The sequence below is a fragment of the Aedes aegypti genome, chromosome 3 (assembly GCF_002204515.2).
Source record: "Aedes aegypti strain LVP_AGWG chromosome 3, AaegL5.0 Primary Assembly, whole genome shotgun sequence".
Taxonomy (NCBI): Eukaryota; Metazoa; Arthropoda; class Insecta; order Diptera; family Culicidae; genus Aedes; species Aedes aegypti.
The window spans coordinates 294,066,609-294,092,409 of record NC_035109.1 but is presented as its reverse complement, the minus strand read 5'-3'; the positions used below and the strand labels follow the sequence as shown (position 1 = coordinate 294,092,409).

Sequence of the window (25,801 nt, the reverse complement as noted above, 5' to 3'; positions counted from 1 at the left end):
TTTTAAAGATTTCAATGGGATTTTTTGTGAAATCGATAAGAATTTTAATTATTTCAAAGGTAACCCAGGTGTTTTAGGGGAGATCCTCATTGAATTCTAACGACTACCAATGGAATCACTACAATTGCCATAAAAATCTCTACATTCTAAGTTCTAGAAATTCCAAGGATACTATCAGAAACCCCACCAAAATAACGAGAATATCACAGAAACACTTAGAACTTCCGAAATTCAACATGCTGTTAAGAACACAAACGGGGAGCATCAAAATTCTACCGCAATCTCACCAGAATCTCAGTACTGTTGCTAGAAAATATGTGGTTCCTAATTTGATAGCTGTAATCTCAAGATCTCCTCATAGATGTTAAGCTAATATCAAAAAAAAAAAAAAAAATAAACATAAAAATTGGCGTTGGCGAAGACCGAAAACCACCCAGAAAATTCTTTGATGTGCCATCATCATAAAATCATAGACATCAAGAGAATACCAGACTAATCGCAAAATTACATTACAAATCTTGTCAAATAACAGCACCTTCATGATTTGTGCAAATAGGGTCCTAAAACCCTGTCTCAATTTTAGTACCAAACGCTTAAGTTTAGGGCAGAAACACATGTTTACTCAATTTTCAATTGATTTTCATTGGTTTAAGTACAAAAAATATTTTTTTATGATTTTGTAACACCTTTTGGTTTAAACTCAAATGTTGGGTATATTTTGTTTTCCGTGTCCCTTCCGAAATGTCAGATAGGAACAACCCCAGTGTTCAAACTATATGCCCTGTGGCATTTTTGTCGAAAAAGTGAATGTCAAACAAGATCACAAGTGTCAAGGTTCATATTCGAAACCATTTTTAAAATTGAAGTTTAAAAATGTTATAGCCGTTATTTGAGCTGGAAAACTTGCTAAAGTAGTTGCAATAACATGCTCTTTCGTATTATTAAATAAAAACAAGAATTCATTAAACATTTTAGGACCCAATTGTCGCGTAATCGATTAGATTCCATGCATTTTCTTCATATACATGATTGTATTAATTTTAAGCGTCACTCTGAATAGATTGTTCTTTACGTGCAGAATCACTCTGCACTCTGAATGGAAATTTCTTAACGTGCAGCTTCAGTCACGCTCATGTTCGAAAGTAAAAGTACTACATGTTCGAAAAGTTTTTTATTCATATCAAAAGTGTAGTAAACTTTGTGGATTTTGTTTTTGAGTAGATGCTACATGTAGTAAAGTTCAACGATTTTTATTCATACGACCCATTGTGTATGAGGGGGTCCTAACTAGTGTTACGGTCCATACAAAAATTTAAAATTTTCCACACAAAAGCTGTTACGTGGGGGAGGGAGGGGGTCCAAAATTGGCAAATTTTGCGTTATGTAATATTTGAATGAACCCTTATGAAATTTGTGAATAGGCCGTAACATGTGCGATTTCCTTCAATCGGTTTTTTAAACATTTTTAAGCCAAGTACGGACCTGAAACGTAAATCACTCAAGTAAAATTTCTCCTTTTTACCCACACGCAAAAAAATTGTGCAGTAACAACTACCATTTTAGGGGGTTAACTTAAGCGCTCGCACCGGCAATTTTCAGCAGACCAGAAATGCGCTTGATTTTACCATGTCTGTAGTCGAAATCAGATTGTTGTAAATTATTTCTGTCAAATGTACCAGTAACGTGGTGGGATATACCGTAAACATAGTAAATTGGTCTGAAATTGCATGGTAGTTTCAAGAACGGGCGTAGTCAGCTAAAATAGTTATTTTTACCACAGCATTTTTTCCTGTGCAAGTAATTTTGACAGCTGATTCAGTATGAGCGAAATGTCACTTTTACTTGCGGAATAATGGATCAATGCACGCGTTCATTCTTTGACGTTTTAGCGGTGCCGTGTTATTTATGTTACCATGGAAACAAGTGAATTCGGCACCGCTCAAACGTCAAAATAGAGAACTCTGTTGGAATAGAGATAGCACAGACAAACAGACGTAACACTTAGAACAAATCTCGGTTAAAATCATAGTCACGAGGACATGTACGCCCAATGCTAAAATTAGTGTGTTTGGCCGACAGGCCAACAGATGGCGGTAGTGTATAAACGTCAAACGCGAACAAAAACGATGCGAGCGCTGCAGGTGGCGGATTGGCCACCTACCATATTTTTGAAGCGACCGTTAAAAAGGTGGTCGATGCAAAATGATGAGAGTGTGACGTCTGTTTGTCTGTGGAGATAGTGTCGCACCTCAGGTAGAAGAATCGTCGGTTGAGAAGCATGCGTCGTCGTAGGTAAAAGTGTGGAAGATTTATCGAGAGGTATGATATTTGGATAAGTGCGATTGAATTGTAAATATATACCTGGAATGAATAAAGAGAGTTGCAGCTGCTGATTGAGGTATCAGTCAGTTAGCTGCCCAGTTGAAGGAAACATCTACTGTATTGTATTTCTTTATGATTTGCAATCGGATGTGGACGGGATCTGCGTGGTCTTAGCGGACTAGCTCTTCAACAAACTCGTGCATCGGTCCATTGAGCGGCACATTTTTCCGTTCGGAAAAGTGACAGCTCCCTTTGATTTGTACGGCAGGCGTTACCGACGTTATGAAACCAGCTCTACTTCTCAGCTGCATACAGCTAAAGTAATTTCGGTAGCGGAATCATTCCTTGACCGTTTCTTGTCCTATCCTTTTGCACAGTATACTTATGATCAGCGTACCGGCCATTAATATTAATTTATGGGCCCCTCAATTGGGTCCTAAAATGTTTAATGAATTCTTGTTTTTATGTAATAATACGAAAGAGCATGTTATTGCAACTACTTTAGCAAGTTTTCCAGCTCAAATAACGGCTATAACATTTTTAAACTTCAATTTTAAAAATGGTTTCGAATATGAACCTTGACACTTGTGATCTTGTTTGACATTCACTTTTTCGACAAAAATGCCACAGGGCATATAGTTTGAACACTGGGGTTGTTCCTATCTGACATTTCGGAAGGGACACGGAAAACAAAATATACCCAACATTTGAGTTTAAACCAAAAGGTGTGACAAAATCATAAAAAAATGTTTTTTGTACTTAAACCAATGAAAATCAACTAAAAATTGAGTAAACATGTGTTTCTGCCCTAAACTTACGCGTTTGGTACTAAAATTGAGACAGGGCTTTAGGACCCTATTTACTCCACAAAATCTCTCACTCGCAACGATTCTCACGCATGACCATTCTGTTCGTTTTTCTCACGCTAATCTGTCATCATCGAAATTTCGAACATCACTCATCATCGGCAGCTCGCCCATCCAAAGCGCTGTCACTTTGCAGTCTAACCACGAAAAGTGCCAGAGACAACACGCACCCTCCATTTGCGGAATCTTCGTCGATCAAGTGAACTGCTGCTGAAAAGAGTGCGCGATGGCTTTCGGTGATTATCCGGCGGAGTACAACCCGAAGGTCCATGGACCTTACGATCCTGCCCGCTACTACGGCAAGCCGGATACCCCGTTGGGCCAGGTGAAGTTGAACGAGTTGGGTGCTTGGTTTGGCCGCCGTGACAAGAACCCGAAGGCTGCCGCTGGTGCCGTGAGCCGTGCCTTCTGGAGATGGCAACACAAGTACTGGCAGCCGAAGCGGATGGGAATTGCCCCGTTCTTCCAGGTCATCGTCGGAGGAATGGTGTTCTTCTACGCCATCAACTATGGCAAGCTGAAGCACCACAGGAACTACAAGTACCACTAAACGAAGGCACCCGGCCCCTGGTAGCAGGGCAGTAAGCGGAACCCCATCCATCAGTTCATTACATAAGCGCGATCCGCGGAGAACAATTTTGGCAGGATCCGGTGGGTGGTTCCGGCTTGTGGGAGATAGAAATTAGGCGTAGATTGGCAGGCGGATGCTGAAAATCTGCCAATTTGGTTCGGAGAGTAAAATAAATTACATAATTCGCGAAAAATAAAGATGTGAAAATGTAGCGGAAATTTCGTTTTTCTGTCAAATGGTGGTCACTGCTCCTGAATTGATCCTTCGAAAATTAAGTGTAAAAATGTTTTCTCTTATTTATATTTTTAATAAAATTGCAATAGTTAATTGTAGTAGCTTTATAATTTTATTTCTAATATGACTGAGATTATCTCGATATTATGAAAATGAAAATTTTTCAAAATCTTCTACTGGATTTACAAATATGAGGGCAACCGGGTCATAGCTCGAAATCTTTCGAATCTTTCCCAAGTTTTTTTTTATTCTAGGTGTTGAATGGAATAAGACACTATTTCCTTAAACATTTACACTTACTGCTGTGAATGGTCTGGGTAAGATTATACAGCCAATTCTCTCTTACTCGATATTCTATATCTTGGTATCCATAGTAAAAAGGTGGTTTTCATGGCTACCACGATGGGCGCTTGGATTTGGTTTTGTGTTCTATAACTCAATGGTCTCTCCTATATCGAGTTATGGAGAGTTGACTGTAATTACCAGAAGTCAGTAAATAACTGTTTCAAAAGATCAACTAACATTATTGTTTTACATTGTTTCTAAAACCCTTGTTTTCACTCAACACCAAAGCAATGTTGGATTACTTTTTCAAATCGACGTAAGTAATTTCCATACGATTTTGAGAAAATTAATTCAGAAGAATCACAACCTGTCTTCTAAAACTGTTTTAAAATGAATCACCTTTTTAACATTTTTTCGACGTGTAGGTACATAGCTTAAATTTTGCAAGCTCGCTTTCAAAAACTATAGAGTTCCTATTATTTCACACAAGAATTTTATGACAAAATGATAACCCGTTTTATTCAGTTACTTGCGACGTTTTTCTACCAGTGTAAAATCGACTCAAGTAGTGTTTTCTTTTGATTCGTGGTTAAGTCGTCTCTCCATACAGCGAGGCGTCGAAAGTAGTGGTTAGATTGCGAAAATTGAAAATCTTACTTTCGTCTTTTTGCAAATCCAAAAATTAAACGTTCTAAAAGTGAAAAAAAAAAACGTGTTGATTCAGAGCAAAACGTGTAGGATTTCGTCTGCGAAACACGTAGGATCGATAAAGTAAGTTTGTATACTTTTTTGACTTGAGTCTATATGAATAAGTTTTCGAGAATGTTCATTGCACTGCAATGGTTCCCAACGTGTTTAGATCTGCGGTCCCCTTTCACGTTTTACACACAATCAGCGGCACCTAGATAATTAGTATTGAAGAGTGTTCAAAATCAAATGGGGAATCTATCAAAATAAAAAAAAATATCTGAATTATTAGGTCATAGTGACAAAAATAAATCTTCATACTTCAACATTGATTTCCAGAAAAAAAATGATTGATTGAATGTCCAATAAGTGGTGCTTGCAGTTGTTATCAAAATATCAGGGCTGGTAACAAAAAGTGATACCGAAAAAAGTTATTTTAGGGGTCTATTTTAAAAGTCGAGTCGATCAAAATGACTCGACAGGAGTCACTGTCGACCGAAAAATTCGCTCGACTCAGCTCTGTCACTCGAGTTTTTCGACAGTTGTCACTCTATGTGACTGGATTACTATGAGAGTCGACGGGTGACATCTGAAATGCATGCATGCTTTGATCGACAATGAATACAGATGAGTCACATGAATCTGTTCGATTTACAAAATAGGCCCCTTAGTGACCAGATTTGAGAAATAAGTGACTAAAAAGTGACTTTTGATCCTCGGAAAAGTGACTAAAAGTGACTTGAAAATGAGACCGTAATCGGTTTTATTTCAATTACTTATATTATACTGTTTTACGATCAATATCCAATATGATAGTGAATATTCTATATGATCTAGTCCAGGTAGCAGGTCTAGTTGAGTACCATATTTGGAATATTTTATTGTACTCCCAATATTTCAAGTTATTGCCTAAATTTTTTTCAAACAGATAAATTAACCTTTACATTATTAATCCTTTATTTAGAAGATTTTCAAAAGATCACCCAAGTATTTTATGTTGTAAATGTATGTAAGAATTTGTAACATTTGTGAAATCAAAATATTTGCCATTTCACATTTCCATCCAAACTCCTAAAAAATGACACCTTAAAGGCCGCTAAAAATGGAATCCATTATAAACTGTGTAGATCCCAAAACTTTTCAATTACTTCAAGTCGATAAGAATTCAAGATACAGCCTATAAAAATTATAAGTGTATAGATGAAGTTCCGTCAAATGTAATATTCACAGAAGAGTACTTTCTATTTAGCTTTATTAGATTCTACTTTAACGCTTCTACCAACTAAGGTCAAAGTTGTGTGTAACTAGATCAAGATTACGGAAAATGTAATGGGGTGCAGAGCTACTTGGGCACTTTCATGATTCACTTTGCTTCGAACGCCGAATAAGAGAGAACAAATGAATGACATAAGCCTGAGTTTCATTGAAATGTTCCATCAGTATGTTGAATGGGAGGTACGTTTGGCCGAATGGACATTTAGCATAGAGACGATAGGCTTAATAGGCTGTTCTTCTGAGTTTTCTCTTAAAGTAATTATTAGCACTAAGCTTTTTATATTTCAATCAAAATTAATTGGACACTTTTATGATTCACTTGACATTGGGGTTTATAGTCGGTCGAATTGTAATTAACTATGCAATAAAAATACTTAAATCGCGCGCATATTATTGTCAAATATATACTCTGTGGCTTTCAAAAAAAAAACATCCTGCAAAAATGAATCAAACAGCCAAGAAGAGGATCCGACACCAAACATTTCTGTGAAGAAAGCGTGCATAATTTCGTAAACGATTCAATGAAGACGATCAACTCTTTGAAGCATTTCTGTATTAACATTCTTATTTGTTAACCCATAAAAATATGTTTTGGTATCATTCGCAAAAAACTTCGAAGAAGGTTCTTTAAAAATTAAAGTTTAGAAACAATTGATAAAGTACATTCCTAAATTAAGCATCTATTAATAAATAATATATGCATAATAAAAAAGGAAGTACACTGGATTTTTTACGCAGTAACGCATAAAAACTTGCTTTATTAAAAAAAAACGACGACAAAAAAACCTAAGCCATTTTTTTTTTTATTTCCGTGAAAAACAATGTTTTGTTATGATTGTCGTTTTTTAAATAACGCGATACGTCGACAGAAAAACCCTTAGTGTAAACTTTAGCTAAGATCTATCTGGTCATATTTAAAGATTTGGATTGCAAATAAAGTCTGTCCTAAGAAGTATGATAAGTTTTTGCTGTCAAAAAGAACAATAAATAATTATTCTTTGTTTTGCGTTTCAGTGTTAAAAACCTATATTATAGATTTTGTAAAATCTTAAAAAGCTAATGTGCGTTGTATCAGGATGGTTTGGTTAATAAAACGAATTTCGAAGACAAAGAGAATAATGAGGATATATATTTTAAAATGTAGTGTTCGGCAATAGAAGATAAACATCTAATTATCCACCACAAGATATAAAAAAATTAATAAAAGATTTTTTAAAAATAATACTAAATATTTAAACCTTCAGTTTTATAAAAATGAACTTACACTCTATGAAAGATAACATTTTGTCCAAGCTTTTTTTTTACAAGCAAACCATGAGCCAATATTTTGATACTGACATGAATTTGTTCTGGTGATGATCTAACTTGACATGTAGCCAAAATTGTAATAAGCCGATTTATAATTTCTCCAGAAAGTTTTGCTCAAAATAGTTGAAAAAAGTGACTTTTTGACGAAAAAAGTGACTTTAGTTGAAAGTGTTTCAAAAAAGAGACTTTGAAGTGACTGGCTTAAGGGGTCTATTTTAAAAGTCGAATCGATCAAAATGACTCGACTAGAGTCACTGTCGACCGAAAAAAACACTCGACTCAGCTCTGTCACTCGAGATTTTCGACAGTTGTCACTCTATGTGACTGGATTACTATGGGAGTCGACGGGTGACATCTGAAATATGCATGCTTGCTTTGATCGACAATGAATACAGACGAGTCACATGAATCTGCTCGATTTACAAAATAGGCCCCTAAAAAAAGTGACCAAGTCACTAAAAAGTGACTCGCTACCGGCCTTGAAATATTGTCTAATATTTTAATTAATATTGTCGAGTATTAGGGTTAATGTTCCAATAGTGGAGCTAGTAACGTCAAGGGATAGCCCCTGATGATAAATTATTATCGTCAAACAATGTTCGAGCATTCATTTTATAAACGTGATTTTTGTATAGAAATAGTTGATCAACGTCGTGTAATAAAAAAAATAGTGCCTAGTGTCAACCGTGGGAGCCAGTTGAATGCATCATCAATTCCTTCCCCTTCCCCTCATTGGTCTGCATTCTGACGTGGCAGGCACCATTGTTGCCTAAAAATAGAAGATCACCAGCAATTATACACTGAGGGTGCCTGTTAATCCCAAGCAGTCATCTGGTTGGTTCCTTGTGTAAGTGCAGCTGATCTGGTGATACTGGAGTAGCAACCACGGGCGGCCAATCAAGCTCAAGCTCAATAATAACAAATTATCCTTACGTCCCATCAAAGTGTGGTCTTCGGCAAAGTTGTAGCTGGAAAGATTTCACTTGAGAAGAGTATGTTCACTTTTCCATAGATTATTATTTCGAGCAGTCAGAGGACTGAACACAAAAGCTTTGTCTTTTTCATAGTAATTTCCATATAAACTTCAAATGGCGTGTGCACAACCAAATTTCTTCCAATTCACTTCAAATTTTGGGAAAATGATTTTTATCATAATTGACACCGTTTAAGCACAGAGCTAATATTCTTGATTATTGTTATATGCAACGCATATAATTTTGCACTATTGGAAAATCTAATAGTACAAACCTAAGAGTAAAAACCATCGTTCAGAGTTATATGGAAACCACATGATATGAGCAAAAAGCAAGTGTGGTACATTTATATTGGCCGTGCCCTGTGCGAATTATTTGCTAAACTGATAGATCTAGATTTGCAAATTCAATTAATTACATATACAAATTATTTCAATTTTATTTGTAACTATAATATTTATCAATAATATATACTCTTTTTAGCGATAAAATAAAACGCAGTTTAAAAACATTTTCAAAATTTTACTGGTCGAACATGGGCACTTTAACTTCAACAACAGAGGTTTTGGCATCTTAACTCTCACATTTGATCACGGGGTTTTGTCCAAGATTGGGGTTGAGCACATCAATCGTATGAATGTGATCAAGGGGCCCTATTCTGAATATCACTTTCACGCTCACTTACACTTCACCTTCCAGTCACTTCACTTGTTTTGCTCTATTCCCGTTGTCACGGACGGTGAAGTGATTGAAAATGAACTCAGTGGAGTGACAACTGCAGTGAAGTGGTATTCATAATAGCTTTTTATTTATAGTGAGATGCCACGAATAGTCACTAGTTGCGTTGAATGGTTTTTGAACATGAAATGTCTTCATTTATTATTTGTCTGATAAGAATTGTTCAATTTTGAATCAATGTATCGATAATTACATAAAGATTAAAATACAGGTTTGTTTGGTGCGATTTTGAAAGTAGATTTGAAACTTTCGCGCGGATATGAACTATTAAATTTCAATCAGATTATCCAAATTATAATCAATAATTCGAATGACTTAACAGTTTTAATTGATTATGTAGAACATGAGATAAGTCTAACAAGAATTGCATTTGTGTTCCAACAAGCGTGGGATGTCTTTTGAATTTCATAGGCAAGGATTTACTGGTTTGGTAGAGAATTAGAAAAAGGGTTTTGTCGACTACTAAATACTTTAATCTATTTTAAATAGTGGTGAACGCAAACAGGACTTCAATTATAGTGAATCTTGAATACATTTCGAGATAGATCAATTTATCAGCTTTTAATTGTCTATAACGCTTAAAATATTAAATGTTTTTTTTAAAGTACGGAGCGCTTATCGGCAGAAGATCTAGCTCAATACTTTGTAAACAACAACTAAAACTATGCTAATTTTATTATTTTGAATCAGAAACTTTTTTAGAGTTGGATAGAAGAGATAAAATCCACATCTTTCGATTTTCATGTACAATGATTCGTTGTAGTCCTTTTTTTCAATAAACTTTTTATCTGGGAGTTTATTGAAAAAAGGCTGGTTTACTGCTGAACAGAAAAGTAATCGCTTATCTCGATGCGGGTGAAATTCAAATCTATTCAGAACTGTTCAATGATTTAAGTTTTCTTTAATGGCAGTACCCAGTTGAGAAGAAATGTAAATTGAAATATAGCTCTTTGTTGAAAATATCATGATCCTTTCGGTCAAGAAATTTGAAGTTAACAATGAAACAATTTATGTTTTTGAGCCTCCTCCAGTAGCTCCAACTACGTAGTTATTATTCCGCTACATTTTTTTTACATGTGTAGGCCCACATCTATTGTCTAATTTGCAATTACAAAAATGTTCATGAGATTTCTGTCAATAAGCAGAAATTTTCTACAGCGACTCCCGTTTGAGTTGACCTTTCTTTCCTTTGCGTATAACGAGCGGAAAAAAAATGTTTTGTTCGATTCTTGCCTCACTTTCCCACAAAAAATAAAGGCCAATACATTACTTTTTAACAGCAAATCGGGACTAAATATAGTGTTCTGCTTCCACGAATAACAAAAACATAATTTTTGTTAAACAAAAAGCATAAAAAATGCTGTTTTAAACTTGTTTTTTTTTTACGTGACAACTCTTCACCTACCCGAACGGCGGTGAAAAGTTTCCACTTCAAGTGATTGCTTTTGTCGATCTTCGCCGGGTAGCGTGCCATTCGTAATAGCTCGTGTTCATGCGCGCGATCACTTGCGATGAACTTCTCCACATTTTTTCACTTAGGTGATATCCGTAATAGGAAAGTGATCACTTAACCTATTTGTCACCGTGAGTGAAATCCGGAATAGGGCCCCAGATGTTTTTTTCTGTGGATATATGAGCACAAATTATTTTCTGTATAGAGATTGTTAAATGTAATTACCAATTTGTAACAGCATGAAACAAACATCCAGTACCAGATCCATGGAACGGGATAGGTCTAAATTAGTGCCTCGCAATTCTGTAAAAATAAAAAGTTTTGTTTTAGCATTATGCATTTGCAGTAAATAATGAACTTACCACTTAGAGGATTGGAAAAAAACGTGAGGTAAACATATCACGGTACGAGCAGACCACAATAACATCTTCCTGTCCTTGCGCAAATGATTCATTCAATATGCACTACGCGCATATAGAAGCCACGATGACTCCAAGCTTGATAAAGTTATATGCACTGCATGTACCAAGTATATTATTGAATTTTATAATATTACCATCAATCAATGCACTTACTACTTATTTGACTTATGTTACATTCGACCTGCTTTATCTATGTTGATTATATGGTTGCAATTGAAACTCAAAAGTCGAGCAGGCAGTGAAATCTACTGGGAAATCCTGATAAAAATAACTTATAGAATCATTTCAGTGTAGGGGAGCAAACATTTCAAAATTTGGATCAGTCTATTGCTTAGGTTACACTGAAATAAAACGAACAGGCAAATTTATTAGAAACTTCATATAATTCAACTGCATCCTTGTTGCTTAAAAATTATATGGATTCCTATGCGTATCATCTGCAAAGTTCTTTTGATTCAATGGAGTCCTAATGAACATTATAGTCATTGGCTTTCAGTGAAGCTATATGCATCAGACATATAACCGGTACATGTTTCGTACATAGTTTCGACGACTACAATGACATCGCGTTTGTTATATGCGTATTCTTCATATTATCACTATGATTTTACCCAGTGAGTGCAACAGATGCAAACCAGAAAATTTACTGAAAAATTAGCAAAATAAGAATAGTTTGTTTATTATCTTTTAATTTAGAATGGTAAGTTTAGTATCATTGGTTTGATTATGAAGTTTGGTTTGAATTGTTCTTTTTTAAGTTTGCAGAATGTTCTACTCAAGGTTTCATTTAAAAAATGGAAGCGGCGCATTGGAAATTGTTAGGATCAAACATTTGAGATTAAGGTCTTATTGGCGATGGAAAGTAAGTTCAAGCTTTATATGTTTTTAACAAAATATTACTGAACAGAAAATGTTGACGCCGAATTTGAATTTGTTTATTTTGAAGGAAAATAGTGAACATTCAAGGACACCCGACTCCGTGAACGGCAATGCATTAGACAAGATGCTGAGCTTTTTCATAGGTGGACAAACAAAAGGAATTAAACATTAGAAGTTATTAATAATAACACGTAAATAATGAATTGGAAACAAAATTATTTACAAAAAAAAAAAACAACTTTTGTTATTTGTTGATATTTTGTTTCAACTACTCGAAGTATCAATAAAAAGTACATTGGATGCACTCAGAAGATATTGCTTTTACATATAAATATTCAGTTTGATTACGATAGCATTTACTAAATATGCAAATGATATTCACCTGCTCGCGCGGTTCGTAGATCGTAATATATTTGCATATAACACTGACATGGATACAGAAGAGCCATCTCATATGTTACGCATATAACTTCAAATATACATTTTCGTTCTTCGGTTACTTTCATAGGAAAATCTAATAGTGCAGATTTATATGACTACCATATAGCATTGAACGAGGGAGTTGGCTCAGTGTAGAGGATGTAAATAACCGTAGTGGTAAACGCACAGCTATTTAAAAAGACCAACGACGATCGCTAGTTCAAATCCCACTGCTCAATGGTCCTAATCGACAATTTGAGGGAAAAAGTGTTCTCTCCGTTCTCGTCGATTTTAGACGTATGATGTCTTCAGAGAAGTTATGCGTGATTGAGTTTTGCATCTTCTAAGAAAAAAGCTAATTAGGGTGACCATTATTCAAGTTTCAATTTTAACGCAAACGGTTTTTTTTAGTTTACAGTTTTACGTGAATGTGATCTTAAGAAGAGTTGTAGAGGAAGTAATGATACACGTTTTTTTTTTGCTGAACATTGAAAGTTTGTAACTCTTGTGATTCTGAAGTTATAACCAAATTTAAGCTTCCAGTCGTCGCGTGGTTTGCTACCTTTAGAACCACCACGCTGCTGTTGTGAATGAAAAGCGAGGTTTTTTCGCCAGTGTTGTACAAAATACAACTACACGACGACTGAAGTGTTAAGTGAAATACTGTAAAATCTTTCAATGCTCATAACTCATGGTGGGTTCGATATTATTTTTCTTTTTGCGGCATTTGAACATTAGGCAACTTTTACTGCAATAATAACCCAACCCAGGTAACCAATAAGCCGAGTATTTTGCCAAAATGTTGATTTGTGGCAGATATAATGCTGACAAGCCGTTTAATTATATAAACCCTATACAGGGATTGAATCCTGAGAAAATTGAGAAAACCTCTCACGTATCGCTCTCTGTAACTATCATAATATGCTGCACATTTGGGTTTATTCTACGACTGACGTGAGGTGACAATTGTCGGTATCGTATAACGAGGTGACAATTCTCGACTCGAGTGAAGTGATTCTCCATTTGATTTGCACGCAGTGATGTCACATACACAGATTTATCTGTAATTACACAGATTTTTTTCTGTTTTTGCCTACAGATATCTGTTATCACAGATCAAAGATTTTTGGGATAAAACAGATTTTTAAGATTTTAGGATATTTCACGAGTTAAGCACCCAGTTTTGGAATATATAAAGCAGAAATGCCATTACTCTGTTCATTTTTTCTCAAAAATTTAACTATTTGAACTTTTAGAAGTAATTATGCATCTTTAAATTACTACACTCAGGCAAATGGGCTATCGAAATACATAGGAATCACTCATGAAAATTCGTCACAATAAACGGGTTGAAGTTTATAGCTTTGCCTTATGAAACCAAACTTTGGAAACAATAAAATGTCCTCGCGGCAACCTAGAATCGAACCAAGGACTTTGCGATCGTTATGCCCGTGCGTATACCACGCGCCTAACGACGCCTTGATGTGAGTTGATGCTAAAACAATACATAAAGCGTTCGTATTGCAATAACCGTTCCACCTTGCATAAGGCAAATGTGCTTATTCTGCGCGGCGTATGAGTCGAGACGAGTCGCTCTCACCGCGAGTGACGTGAGACGACGAATGCTAATCAAATGGGAGCGAGTCGACAATTGTCACCTCATTCGAGCCGTCTCACCTCACACGCCGTGCAGAATAAGCACAAAAATGTATGCATTTCGATAGTCTAGTTTACAGCGTGTAATAATACGTTTGCAAAGGTTCTTCTCGATCTAAAAACATAAATTTTGTATTTTTGCACGACACAGATTTTCACCAAGATTTTTGGAGGTTGACCTAAGATAAAAAAGATTTTTTTGGCCGAAATCACAGATGAGATTCGGAAAAAATGTGGCAACACTGTTTGCACGGCGAGTCACTTCACTCGAGTCGAGAATTGTCACCTCGTTATACGACACCGACAATTGTCACCTCACGCCACTCGTAGAATTAACCCAATTATGAGAGACTGTTTATCGTATACACAATAAAAAATCAGCACGTTCGATTGAATAGATTGATCACTTGACTCAATTCAAAACAACAATCACCATGATTTGAAGGGTTTCAACTTTGGATTTGCTCTACTGTCTCTAGAACTAGACTCTGAAGTGAAAAGTCGTTGATTTTGAACATCATGTCTTTTGTATGAAAGCAATCATTGACAGCTCGTTGTAGAAACTGATTGAGATCAACTCAACCCCTTTCAACAGATGCGAGTTGGTGTCGAGGTAAGACACTAGACTTGCACTCCGAAGATTAGTGGTTCAAATCTCGGTCAGGCGGAAATGTTTATTTTAACTTTTTTTTTATTTCAAATCAAAACATGCAACGTTTAATTCAAGTGCTGTTACCTTGATTTTGTCAAGATTTAACAGTAGTGCGAAACCAAGTGCAGAACTATTGATAGTATGGTGCTTATTTTTTACCGTGTACTGCTACTAGAGATGGTCAGGTCTCGGGTTTGAAGACTATGAAATTATCGGGTACGGGTCGGGTTCGGGCTTACAACAAGTCGCGTTTGACTCGGGTTTAGGTCGGGTTTGGTGAAAATTTTGAACAGACCAACATCCTCAAACTTCCCTATGCATCAGAAACGATGAATTTACCATCTTTACAATTCGGGTTTTTCCTACAGATTTTTCGGGTTTCGGGGCGGGTTCGGGTTTGCACAGCGAAAATTTTTGGGTTCGGGTCTGGGTTTGAAGAAATAAAATAAGTCGGGTACGGGTCGGGTTCGTGTTTGAAAAATGTGAAACCCGACCATCTCTAACTGCTACAACCAGTGTCGTAAAAATTCAGCCGAATGATACCCGATCAGTGCGAAAACGAACAAAAACAAACTCCGCTAGCAAGAAGCCAATCTGACTTCGAGTGCGAATGCGACGAGAAAGAGAGTGGGTGCAACACACGCACACATTCAGTTTCACCCACTGTTGGTGTCATTTCAAAATTCAGTTTCACCTAGAGGCACTGAAATTGAAAATTGAATATAAAAAATTACAAATGAATTTTATATTACTGGTGTAAGAAAACGGCAATGTGATACCTCCAGTTGATGAATCATGATTGTCTTTTAATAAAAAATACAACTTTTGCAATTTGCGGATGTTTCGTGGGGTATTCTGACGGAAATGATTTTTTTCACTAGTGAAATTGAATTTGAATGTCAGTAGTGGATGAGAATTAGTGTAGCAAAAGTAATTGAAAAACTGAATGCACGTTCTACCAGATTCGTGCATGTATTGTCAAACAAACATTCACACAAAGAAGAATTCAACGATGACGGAGCCTACTGAGGATCGGCGTTGTTGACTGTATATTGAAATATGCAGACACTGGCTACAACTTCAATCATATTGGGGGGATAAAAGTGCATGATAGCGGACTTTGGGGCAAGTGTGCCATAGGGGCAAGTGTGCCACCCCTGCTTTTTATAAAAACTACAAAATATATTTTCTCTTTAAGCTTAACAATGGGTTCCCTTATAGTTCACAGTTCAATGATCAAAATATGATGAAAATTGCTCTGTTTTTCACGTATTTACATCGATTTGTGCAAAGACAATCAAATTTGAGTGGATTTTTATAAGATTTCGTTGTTTCTAAATAGCATGGTGAAAGGTAAATTATTAACAGATTTTTCTAACGTACTGTACATCGTGAAGCTATTCAAATGCGTAAGTTATTGTGGCATTTGAACGAAACAAACATTTAGTTTTACATATGAAATCCAGTTTTGTTGAAAGGTATACTTATTGGGGCAAGTGTGCCACCTATTTAATAAACAAAAAATGTTTGAGTGAAATTTATAAAAATGTAAACATCATCAACAAAATCATAATAATAAACCAAAAATAAGACACAGGTAGTAGTTTCTGAAGTATAGTAGGGGAATAACTAACATTTTTGCCCCCCAAAGTAATTTTTCCTCAAAATATTCAATGATAACATGTTTTTGGCTTATTAAGTACCGTTTTACATATCTACATCAATATTTTACCGTTATTTAGTGCTGATCTAGTTTAATATTATACATATTTGCCGTAATATGAGGGTAATACATATATTGTATTGAATGGAGTCAAAAATAACCATTTTAATTATTCGAATTGAGTAATAGGGAGTTACGCATGTTTTGAAACTTGTTATAAAGCATCCCCTTATCACGGTAAACTTAAAATTATTTTTTTAAATTATCGATTAGCGTCTGCTTTGCAAGTAATATTAATAGGAAATAAATAAAATTTCATTACAACTAGAATTACATGCGATGTTTATTCGATGGCCGTCTTGCCCCATATGGGTGGCACACTTGCCCCATAGTGTCGAAAAATAGGTTATTTTGGATGATATTTGAGAAGCTCCAAAACTAATACTTTTTTAAATTATTTTCTTTTTAAATGGCACAGTGGTTATGAAAATATGTGAAACTAACATCATGAGGCTAAATTGGTGGATTTTATAAGCTTTAGGCAATGTTACAGAACAATTTGCTTAAGGTGGCACACTTGCCCCAAATTCCGCTAAAACCCCTCTAAACATGCTCCAAACCTGGGGGACACTATGTATTGCTATTGGAAGTTCGTGGATTGTTTATCGTGCCAGTATCATCGCTCTCTCTTTGAGGCTCTTGTTCGCTGCTTCCATTTATCAGAATTGTTACAACTTGCGATACCTTGAAGACTGTGGACCGCAACAGATGAGATGTTTTTCTTTGCTTGCTTTGATCGTGCTTCATACTCAAATGAGAGCGAATTCTGCAATGCCTGGCCGTATACAAGGGATATACTGCCTATGGACTATGGACGTTTTCTCTATACACTTCCAAACAGAAGCCACCTGTCACCTGTTCCACTTTGATTTAAATATACTTTGTTGTATTATTTCATATTACTAAACTTTACTATTTTTTCCCTATGACTTATGTTTCCATGTTTTCTTGTGGTTATATCAAAGAGATGGATCCAGATGTAAAATTTTGCTGCTTCCTGTCCGTTCGTCTGGTGTATGTCCGGTCCGTCAGTCGGTATCTCATCAGTCCACTTTCCGTTTCGAGTTGTAAATTTCTTTTATTTTATGGTTTTTAGTACATTCCGTTAAGTTAGATTACTTTGTATGTACTTTGAATTCCCGATAGGTTGGTTGGTTTAGTTCTGTTTTGTGTGTTTGTTTGAATTATTCTGCATGCAAGAGCTTCCTCAATAAGTTTATTCGTAGAAAGAAAAAAATTGCATCTGCTCCAACGACGACGGATTGAACGCACGTCAAGCGCTGCTTAAAAACGGATGTGTTCATCTGCCTTCATACACGTTTTGTTCTGATGTTCTTTTTTTTCTCTTGTTTCATTTGTCAACGTTTTTTATTTAATTGATTTTACGCTTTTACTTTTTTGTTCTTATCATAACTTATAGTTTAATGAAATATACATGAATATTTAGACTACTTTTTAGCATTTTTTGTATTTTTACTTGTTTTCTCTAGAAAGTGCTTCTAATGTGAATCAGTTTCCTTCAGTTTGTTGTATGTATTCTTCATCGTATTTTTTATTTCTCCTTTTTTTACCTAAACAGTTCGCGGAAGGGCGACTTTCCAACATTCATCATCGTCATCCGTGAGGCCCTAGTAGAGTGTAGTAGAGATATTGCCGACGTCCTCTTCCCGGCATGAATGCAGTTCTTTTGTTTTGTTTTATGTTGTAAAGACAGGGAGATGCGGGGCTGATTATTATTATGATTTTTGCCTTTCAATCACTCTACGCTACTGAATGAATGATTTGTATTTTTTTGTTTACTCGGATGCACAATATTTTTCCATTACAACATTTTTAGAAAACATTAAACAAGTTCTGATGCATTTTTATCTGATTAGTTGCATTTTTGAAACGGATAAAGAACAAAAACTTTATTCTTCATTATCTTTCATATAAATATAATAATAATAACAGTTTAAAATCATATCCTTTGATGATTCGTACGATTTGCTTCCTATGTTCAGTCATCCTAGAAATTACCAACGGCTATGTTGTAAGTGTTCGAGTGAATCTCTGCGCAATTATCAATGAGAGTGTGTCTGAGAGTATGCGGAAGGGGCTATGATGTAGGTGTGTATGTGTGTTTTGCGTTAGTGTTTGTGTGTTTCCATGATTCAGCTTTCAACGTCTCCTCGCATTCTGTCGACTCCGTGGATTTCAGAGCAGGATTGTTTCTAAAAATTTTCCTCTAGCTTTATACATTGATGTGTGGTTTAGCTTGACTTTGACTTTTCTTTTGTTTTGTGTTTAAATTTGTTTCTGTATTTGTTGATGTTTTAAACTTTGTATCGATCGGTTTTATATTGCAGTGTATAACATGCATCCCAGTTAGCTAGTGTAATTTTCCTCCTTTAAAAAGAAAGGATGATTTCTAGTTTTAGTCATTTTTTTTGTAGGGCTTTCTGTATTTTTTATATAAATTTAACTTTGTATTTAATAGCGCTATAGATCATCAGACATAAAAGAGTTTTCCGATTTTAGCTCTTCTAGTCTACGAATTTGTTGTCGTAGATACATAATTCTGAAATAGGAAAAGAACAAAAGAGATGGTTAAGTTTAGAGAAATTAATGCTGTAATTTTAAGGCGCTTGTCATAATTAGAGTTTGGAATTCCCTTTCATACATAACATTTAATTTCAGGATTGGTAGCAACTAAATATTAGAGACCTCATGCCAGAGATAAAAGACTTCTCCAGAGAATCCAACCAGATATCTTCAAGGGCCGATTTCTTCACCCCCTCTTAAACCTTAAACCTAGTTTAATCATATGCATAACCGTGGTTTACGGCTTAAGCGAAAGTGAAGAAATCAGCCCTGAGAGGACATTTCTGATAATTTCTTAGGGGATTCCTTGTGACAAAACGAATATTACATTAACATTATATATGTTCAACAGTTTTCATCAGAAAGATATTTAGGTTTTTTCTTTCGGAACTCAGTCAGTAGCCAGTCCGAAGAATATTCTCCAAGATTATCTTTCTTTATTTATTCAAGAATTGAACCGTTATTTGTATAAGAAAACTCCAAAAATTACACCAGAATTAAGAGATCTTCAAAACCTTCAAAAACCCTTTTCCAAAAATGTCTTCAAAACATTGCATCAAGATATCTCTAAGAGTACATGTTTAGCTTTTACAAGGAATAATTCCCGCAGTCTCCAGAGATCCGGGTATACTCTAGAGAATTTGAAGAAGTCTCAAAAAAAACAACGAAGAAATTATTGCAAAAAACACCAAATGAAACACAGCAATATCTTGCAAGATATTCTGATGAACCTCTAGAATTCAATAGCAATTTGATCACTATCAGAATTCCTAATACATGTTCTACGGTGAGTCTGTGAAGAAATTCCTGAAGAACTTATGGAATAGTCACTATGAAATCTTTGTAGTCACAAGAATTTGCACTAAATGCAATTTTCGAAGCAAAGAATTCACTGAATGCCATAGATTTGAGCTCTAAACAATTTTGAAATGAGGAAATAAAGATTAACATGTTAAGTACTCACTTCTGTTCTTGCAGGGTCGCCGTGATTTCCGTTATTCTAACTACACTCCTAGCACATTTTAAATCTGCCGATACTTTGCTGCACTGTAGATCACCGAGAATGTGGGCCTCCTCCGACATTTTCTGAACCTGAAACGGAACGAACAGTACGGCACAAGCCAGCTAGCTCGCATTAGTGTCTTACTATCTAGCGCGCTTCTGTAGTTTGATTGGCTACTTACCGTCTTTTCCAGTATTTCCGACGGCCATCCCGTCACATGGGATATCAAATCGGCACGGAAGTACTTCGCTAAACTGGGCGTCAGATTCGGTCCTTGAGATCGGCCACTTTGGGACGAGGTCATCACTCCCTGCAGACTGCTCACGGCACTTGTCGTGGTCGTGCTCGTACCTTCCACTAGAAAAAAAAACGGATAGGATTAGTTCCCTATCCCATTCGGAGCAGCACTTACTCTTACTCTTCCGATGGTCCGGTAACACCAGGTCCATTTCTTGGGTGGGCGTGGGCGGACCATCCCCACTGAGCAGTTGGCTGCTATTGCTGCCACCGCTCAGGTTTGCCCCCGAAGTGGACGAGTTCAGATTGTTGGATTGGTGATTGCTGTGGTTCAGGAGGCCACAGCCACCGGACGACATCGGCGTCGAGGGGTGCGACAAGTTGGAAACATTGTACAGCGGCGAGTTCAACGCGTGTTCCCTGAGGGTAGAAGAGAAAGAATTGTAGAATATCAATTTGAGCAATTTTGTTTGCCGTATTTTTAATTTTATTTGATTCTTTGGTTGGATTGCAACTATATTAGGATATTTAGTAGATACCCAAGTAACCAAGAAGCATTTAAAAAGGCATTTAATCAGCATTATATGCGCCAGCACGGCAGAGCATTTAATGCTGATTGAACATATAGCTGCTAGTAGTGCTACCTCATAGCAGGTTTTGACGAAATATCGGGCTGCTCCAATGCTGCACCTTCAGAAACGTTGTATTTTACTGTCAAAAACTGTAACGCTTGCTTGTAGAAAAAAAAAACAAAACAAAAATATTTCTCACCCTCGCTCACTGCCCCCGGGTTTGTCTTAATATGATGGATACTTTTCTCGTTGCTGTTGATTTTTCGTTCGTTTTCTACATTTTGCGGCCCGAACTGATAACCTGGTGATTATTAGTGACGATATCGACGACGTTGCAGGATATGCTGCAGTTGATGTATTATCGAGCATTGATTTATGCCCTACACAAGGTACGTTTTGTCAGTAGAAACATTCAATTGCGAATCAACTCATCATGAATGGCTCCGTGAATGGTTACCTAATGTAGGAACGCGCTAAGATAATTAAAATTTATGAAGCAGATCAAGATAGGTTGTACATTGGTTTTATCCCACATGTCAGAAGGATCTGTGAAACTACCGCTCCGATAAAAAAAATGGCAGCTACCGTGGAAATCAGTTTGTTTTTAACTATACTTCTCGTACACTGAATCGTCTCCATTAGATGCCACTCGTGGGTGAGAAAGAGATGAAAAGTGTTGTGAAACATGTAACACACAACCCATACTTCTCTTTCATTGCATTCGTGCGGCTATGGGAAAGCATTTTGTTTGCTATTACTCGAAAATAGCCTGTGCAGTTCAATTGCTTATTAAGAACCCATAGATGTTAAATAGCAGTGCTTGTGCTGGAGCATTGCTGCTAAGCAATGAACTTGCTTCCATAGGGCAGTAAGCAAAGCAAATGCTGTTAGGAGTCTACTGCGCGGCTTATTTTAATGCTTATTGGTTACCTGGGATAATATCGAATTCATAGCTTTATTTAGACTGACTACACATATCTACGGCTGGTATTCCGTGATTGACCGAAGTCAGTGAAGATGCACTATAATTTCGACTGGCATTGACCATAATCTGCTTTAATATGCATGATTCAGTGCCTCTATTTATACAGAGTCAATAATGCAAGATCGTTAGGTCACATGATTCACTTTGATAAGCGATAAGACCAAAATAAACGATTATTTATGAGATAAAAACATGCTTATAAATATAAATTTCCAAGTGGAAGAAAATTAGTACCGATACAAGCCATTTAAAGTTGCTATGAAGAATACATAAATTCAACATTTTTAACACTTCCGAACGAAAGCGTATGTTATCATATTTTACTTATTTGAAAAGAAAAAAATGTACTCCATTAATTGGACCATCGCAAGACACTCTTATGCCTTCTCTCACTGTGACGAACCATTTATAGTTTGTTGAATAATCATACTTCCGTAACATTTCCACCGTTGTAACGATGAAGATGACTAATCATACATATTTAAAACATTTGAAATAAAAGCATAGAACGAGCTCACCAATTGATCGTTCATCCATAGCTGAGCAGCCACAAACCACCATCAGCTTGGGCATCACTGCCTAGGAAAACGCGCGAAACTCCTGAAAACGGTACCTACCGAAAGCACTCGAAACACACTCTTCAGTAGAGAATATTAAATTCTTATTGCAAAAACTCAAGTATGTCTATAAATGAGCAAATCGGAAATTTATAGTCAGTTTTAGTCTGCCAGATACGAGACACCTATTGAATTCAACAATAACATAAAAAACATTCATTATTTATTCTCTGAAAATCCTGTTCCGCACTCAAAATTCTGTAAGGATCCCTCCTAGAATTTCATGGAAATCTGGTCCAGTATTCTGTGAGAATTGCGCCTAGAATTCCTACTGAATCGCACCAATAGTTCTTTGAAAATCCTACCCAGAACTCCGAGAATGCAATCCACGATTTATATGAAAATTATCCCGAATTTTCCTAAGAAAACCAGTTGTGAGAATCTTGCAAAAAATCAATACAATTTCGATCGAGAATTCTCTCACAACTCTTCAGCATTTTGCTGTGCGAATCATGATCAGGATTATGTATAAAACCCTGCCAGGATTTAATTATATGTGTTGTGCTTGTTCTATTATTCATAACAAATTCGACTTCGGATTTCTTATGATACAAATTGAATGCAGGGTTGCCACCAAATTTCCGTTTTATAATTCCCGTCTTTTTCCCGGTGTTTTTTTTTGCAAAAAAACAAATCCGGTTTTTAATTGTACCAATAATGTCGTTCTCTAGTTATCTGATTATTATTTATAGATTGCTAAAGCACCTCATATCATTTGGCATCTATTTGGTACAATACTGAGTGCTAAACCTCGCTTGTCATAGACATCATAAGCGTGGTTGTTCTAGCTTCGATTATTCCATTTCATATCGCAGCAAAATAACAATGGGTTGTAAAATCAGGGTGTCTACTCGTTTACCGCAATTAAATTCCCTGATATTTCCAGGTTTTACAAAAAAAAAAAAAAACAGGTTCAAGAAATACTCTAAGTTTATATATCTAAATATATAATAAAATATAGTATGGTCATATGGGTAAATGTGGTTTACGGCTTAAGCGAAGGTGAAGAATCGCCCCTAAAACAAACTAATGACAAATTTTAAAATGTTTTCAATTTAATAGCTATTTATACACTTCTAATAATTATTTAAAGCATGCTGAAGCTATTCCAATATCCAATATTACACTATGAAGATGCTAACAATACCAAAGCTTAAGTTTTATTCAAATGAATTGTATTTGGCAATGATGATGTCTTTTATTTCGTTTGTAAGAGCTCTGTGAACTGAACGGAACTCTCAAGTACATCAGTATGCTTCTTCTTAAAAGTATTATTAGTACAGATGTTGTACCATTAATTTGCATCGGTTGTTTGGATAACTAAGACAGCTTCATGGGCGCAAAAGTAAAACTTTTTTGGATTTGTGGCAATATTTTACAATAAATACTAAGTGAATCGATGTAAGCAAGTAAGCAAGTAATAGATACAGTTCTGATCTGCATAAAAGCCAAATTCTTTAAAATATCTCAAATTGAATCAATCGTGTTAATGGTCATCTGCTACATATTTAAGTAGGTATGTACCAATGTAAAATAATACAAATCATCCGTAAAACTTTTGGATCCCGATCCATTTTTTTTCGGATAATAGAAACACGGATTATCAAGTCCCTGGGTAATCGCGTTCGACTGTACAACATTGAACTGTGGTAATTTAAATAAATGATGATTTTTGTTTGCATTTTCTTCGAAAAAGTTCTAAATTAATCATGATTGTTACGAAGTTTTGAATTTAAAGTTGTTCAAATTCAACATACGAACATACGTGTATAACAGAGCAATGCAACAGATTTTGGGAAATTTTTCACCATAGCTTGAAAGACAATGTCCTTGGCAATCTTTTGATACAACAAAAAACGCAACTGAAGATGTTAACGTTCAACGCTCCGTCATCGTAATCATCGTCATCATCGAAACTTCAAAAGCAGTTTTTTTGTTCGAATCTAAAAATTATTCGATGAAAATGTGTTCACTGTGTTTCGATTTGAGAATAGAATATAGTGAACACATTTTCCTGTAAATTTTCTTGATTTTGAACAAAAAAACTGCTTTTGAAAATGTCGAAATTAATGACGGATCTTGCCCCCTTAATGTGGCTCAGTTATTGATTGAAGGTAAACAAAAAGAGCCTCTCAATGTTAGATAAGTCCTTTCGAAAAGTTACGCGAGAATTATCAAAATTAGCCAATAAATCAACTTTAGCCAAATCGTTATTGCTTTTTTAAGATTAAAAAAAAAACTGAAATTTTAACTTTGAATTTAATAAAAAGCTCCCACATTGAACATTACCGCGAGGTCATCCAAAAATGACGTTCATTATTTGTGGGAAAGGGGGCAATGAGCTAGACTCAAAACGGGTAGTCACAAAATGACTAACTTTTAGTAATTTATGGCTATTTTCTATCTGGCTCTCTTTCGTTGTGCTGATAGTTTTTATGATATTTGTCAATAGGGTCCTAAAGCCCTGTCTCAATTTTATTATCAAACGCTTAAGTTTAGGGCAGAAACACATGTTTACTCAATTTTTAAATGATTTTCATTGGTTTAAGTACAAAAAACATTTTTTTTATGATTTTTGAGATTTTGTCACACCCCTTGGTTTAAACTCGAATTTTGGGTATATTTTGTTTTCCGTGTCCCTTCCGAAATGTCAGATAGGAACAACCCCAACGTTAAAACTATATGCCCTGTGGCATTTTTGTCGAAAAAGTGAATGTCAAACAAGATCACAAGTGTCAAGGTTGATATTTGGAAATTATTAAAACAATGAAATCAAATTAGGCTGATACAAATATTAATTTTCTTTTATGTCCGAGATCACTTGGAAGGTAGGAGGGGGGGGGGGGGGATAAAAATAAATAAGGAACAAAAAAATAAAAATGGAAAAAAAAGTAATTTTTTCAATTTTTTTTTTTAACGATAGTTGTTAAACTTTTTTCAATTGTCATCTGCATCATTATTTTACCTGTTTTTCGTTTTAAAAATTAAAAAAAACCTAACTGATGTCTTAAAAATGATGAATCTTTTTTTTTCTCCCCCCTCAAAATTTTCGGATTTTTGAAGGGGGGAGGTGACATAAAAGAAAATTAATATTTGTATCAGCCTTATAGGCAGGCAAATAATGCAAAAATATTGTGGAAATGATTCTGAGTATATTAAAAATAATTAAAATAGTTTTCTCTGCGTGCAAAAATGGTAATTTTGGACACCCTCCCTACGAGGGAGCTTTTTGTAAGAATATTTAATAATTTTGTATGAGCTGTAACATCATGGGGACACCCACCCACCCCATTTCAGCGTTATGAAATTTATGAATGGGCTCTTAGCTCAGTGAACATG

General features: G+C 35.6%; 2 protein-coding genes across 3 annotated transcripts in view; one reads left to right on the top strand and one right to left on the bottom strand.

The window, feature by feature from the left end:
* The first annotated feature begins 3,283 nt into the window (after positions 1-3,283).
* On the top strand, positions 3,284-3,995 carry LOC5573830 (putative ATP synthase subunit f, mitochondrial). Its single transcript, XM_021851559.1, has one exon. It carries the CDS (start codon positions 3,415-3,417, stop codon positions 3,736-3,738), a length of 324 nt encoding a protein of 107 aa, XP_021707251.1. The 5' UTR covers positions 3,284-3,414; the 3' UTR covers positions 3,739-3,995.
* A 13,334-nt stretch (positions 3,996-17,329) lies between these two features.
* LOC5573835 (WW domain-containing adapter protein with coiled-coil homolog) overlaps positions 17,330-25,801 on the bottom strand; it is a 49,017-nt gene continuing 40,545 nt past the window's right edge. For both annotated transcript variants that reach the window (XM_021851557.1, XM_021851558.1), the window contains exons 8-11: positions 20,470-20,708; positions 20,233-20,408; positions 20,013-20,140; positions 17,330-19,025 (exon numbers count right to left, since the gene is read on the bottom strand). In XM_021851557.1, the coding sequence (XP_021707249.1) occupies positions 18,947-19,025; positions 20,013-20,140; positions 20,233-20,408; positions 20,470-20,708 (622 nt within the window). In that variant the 3' untranslated portion in view covers positions 17,330-18,946. The remainder of the gene's footprint in view (positions 19,026-20,012; positions 20,141-20,232; positions 20,409-20,469; positions 20,709-25,801) is intronic.

Coding starts and splice junctions, on each gene's coding strand:
- LOC5573830 (XM_021851559.1), top strand. CDS start 3,415: ATGGCTTTCGGTGATTATCCGGCGGAGTACAACCCGAAGGTCCATGGA.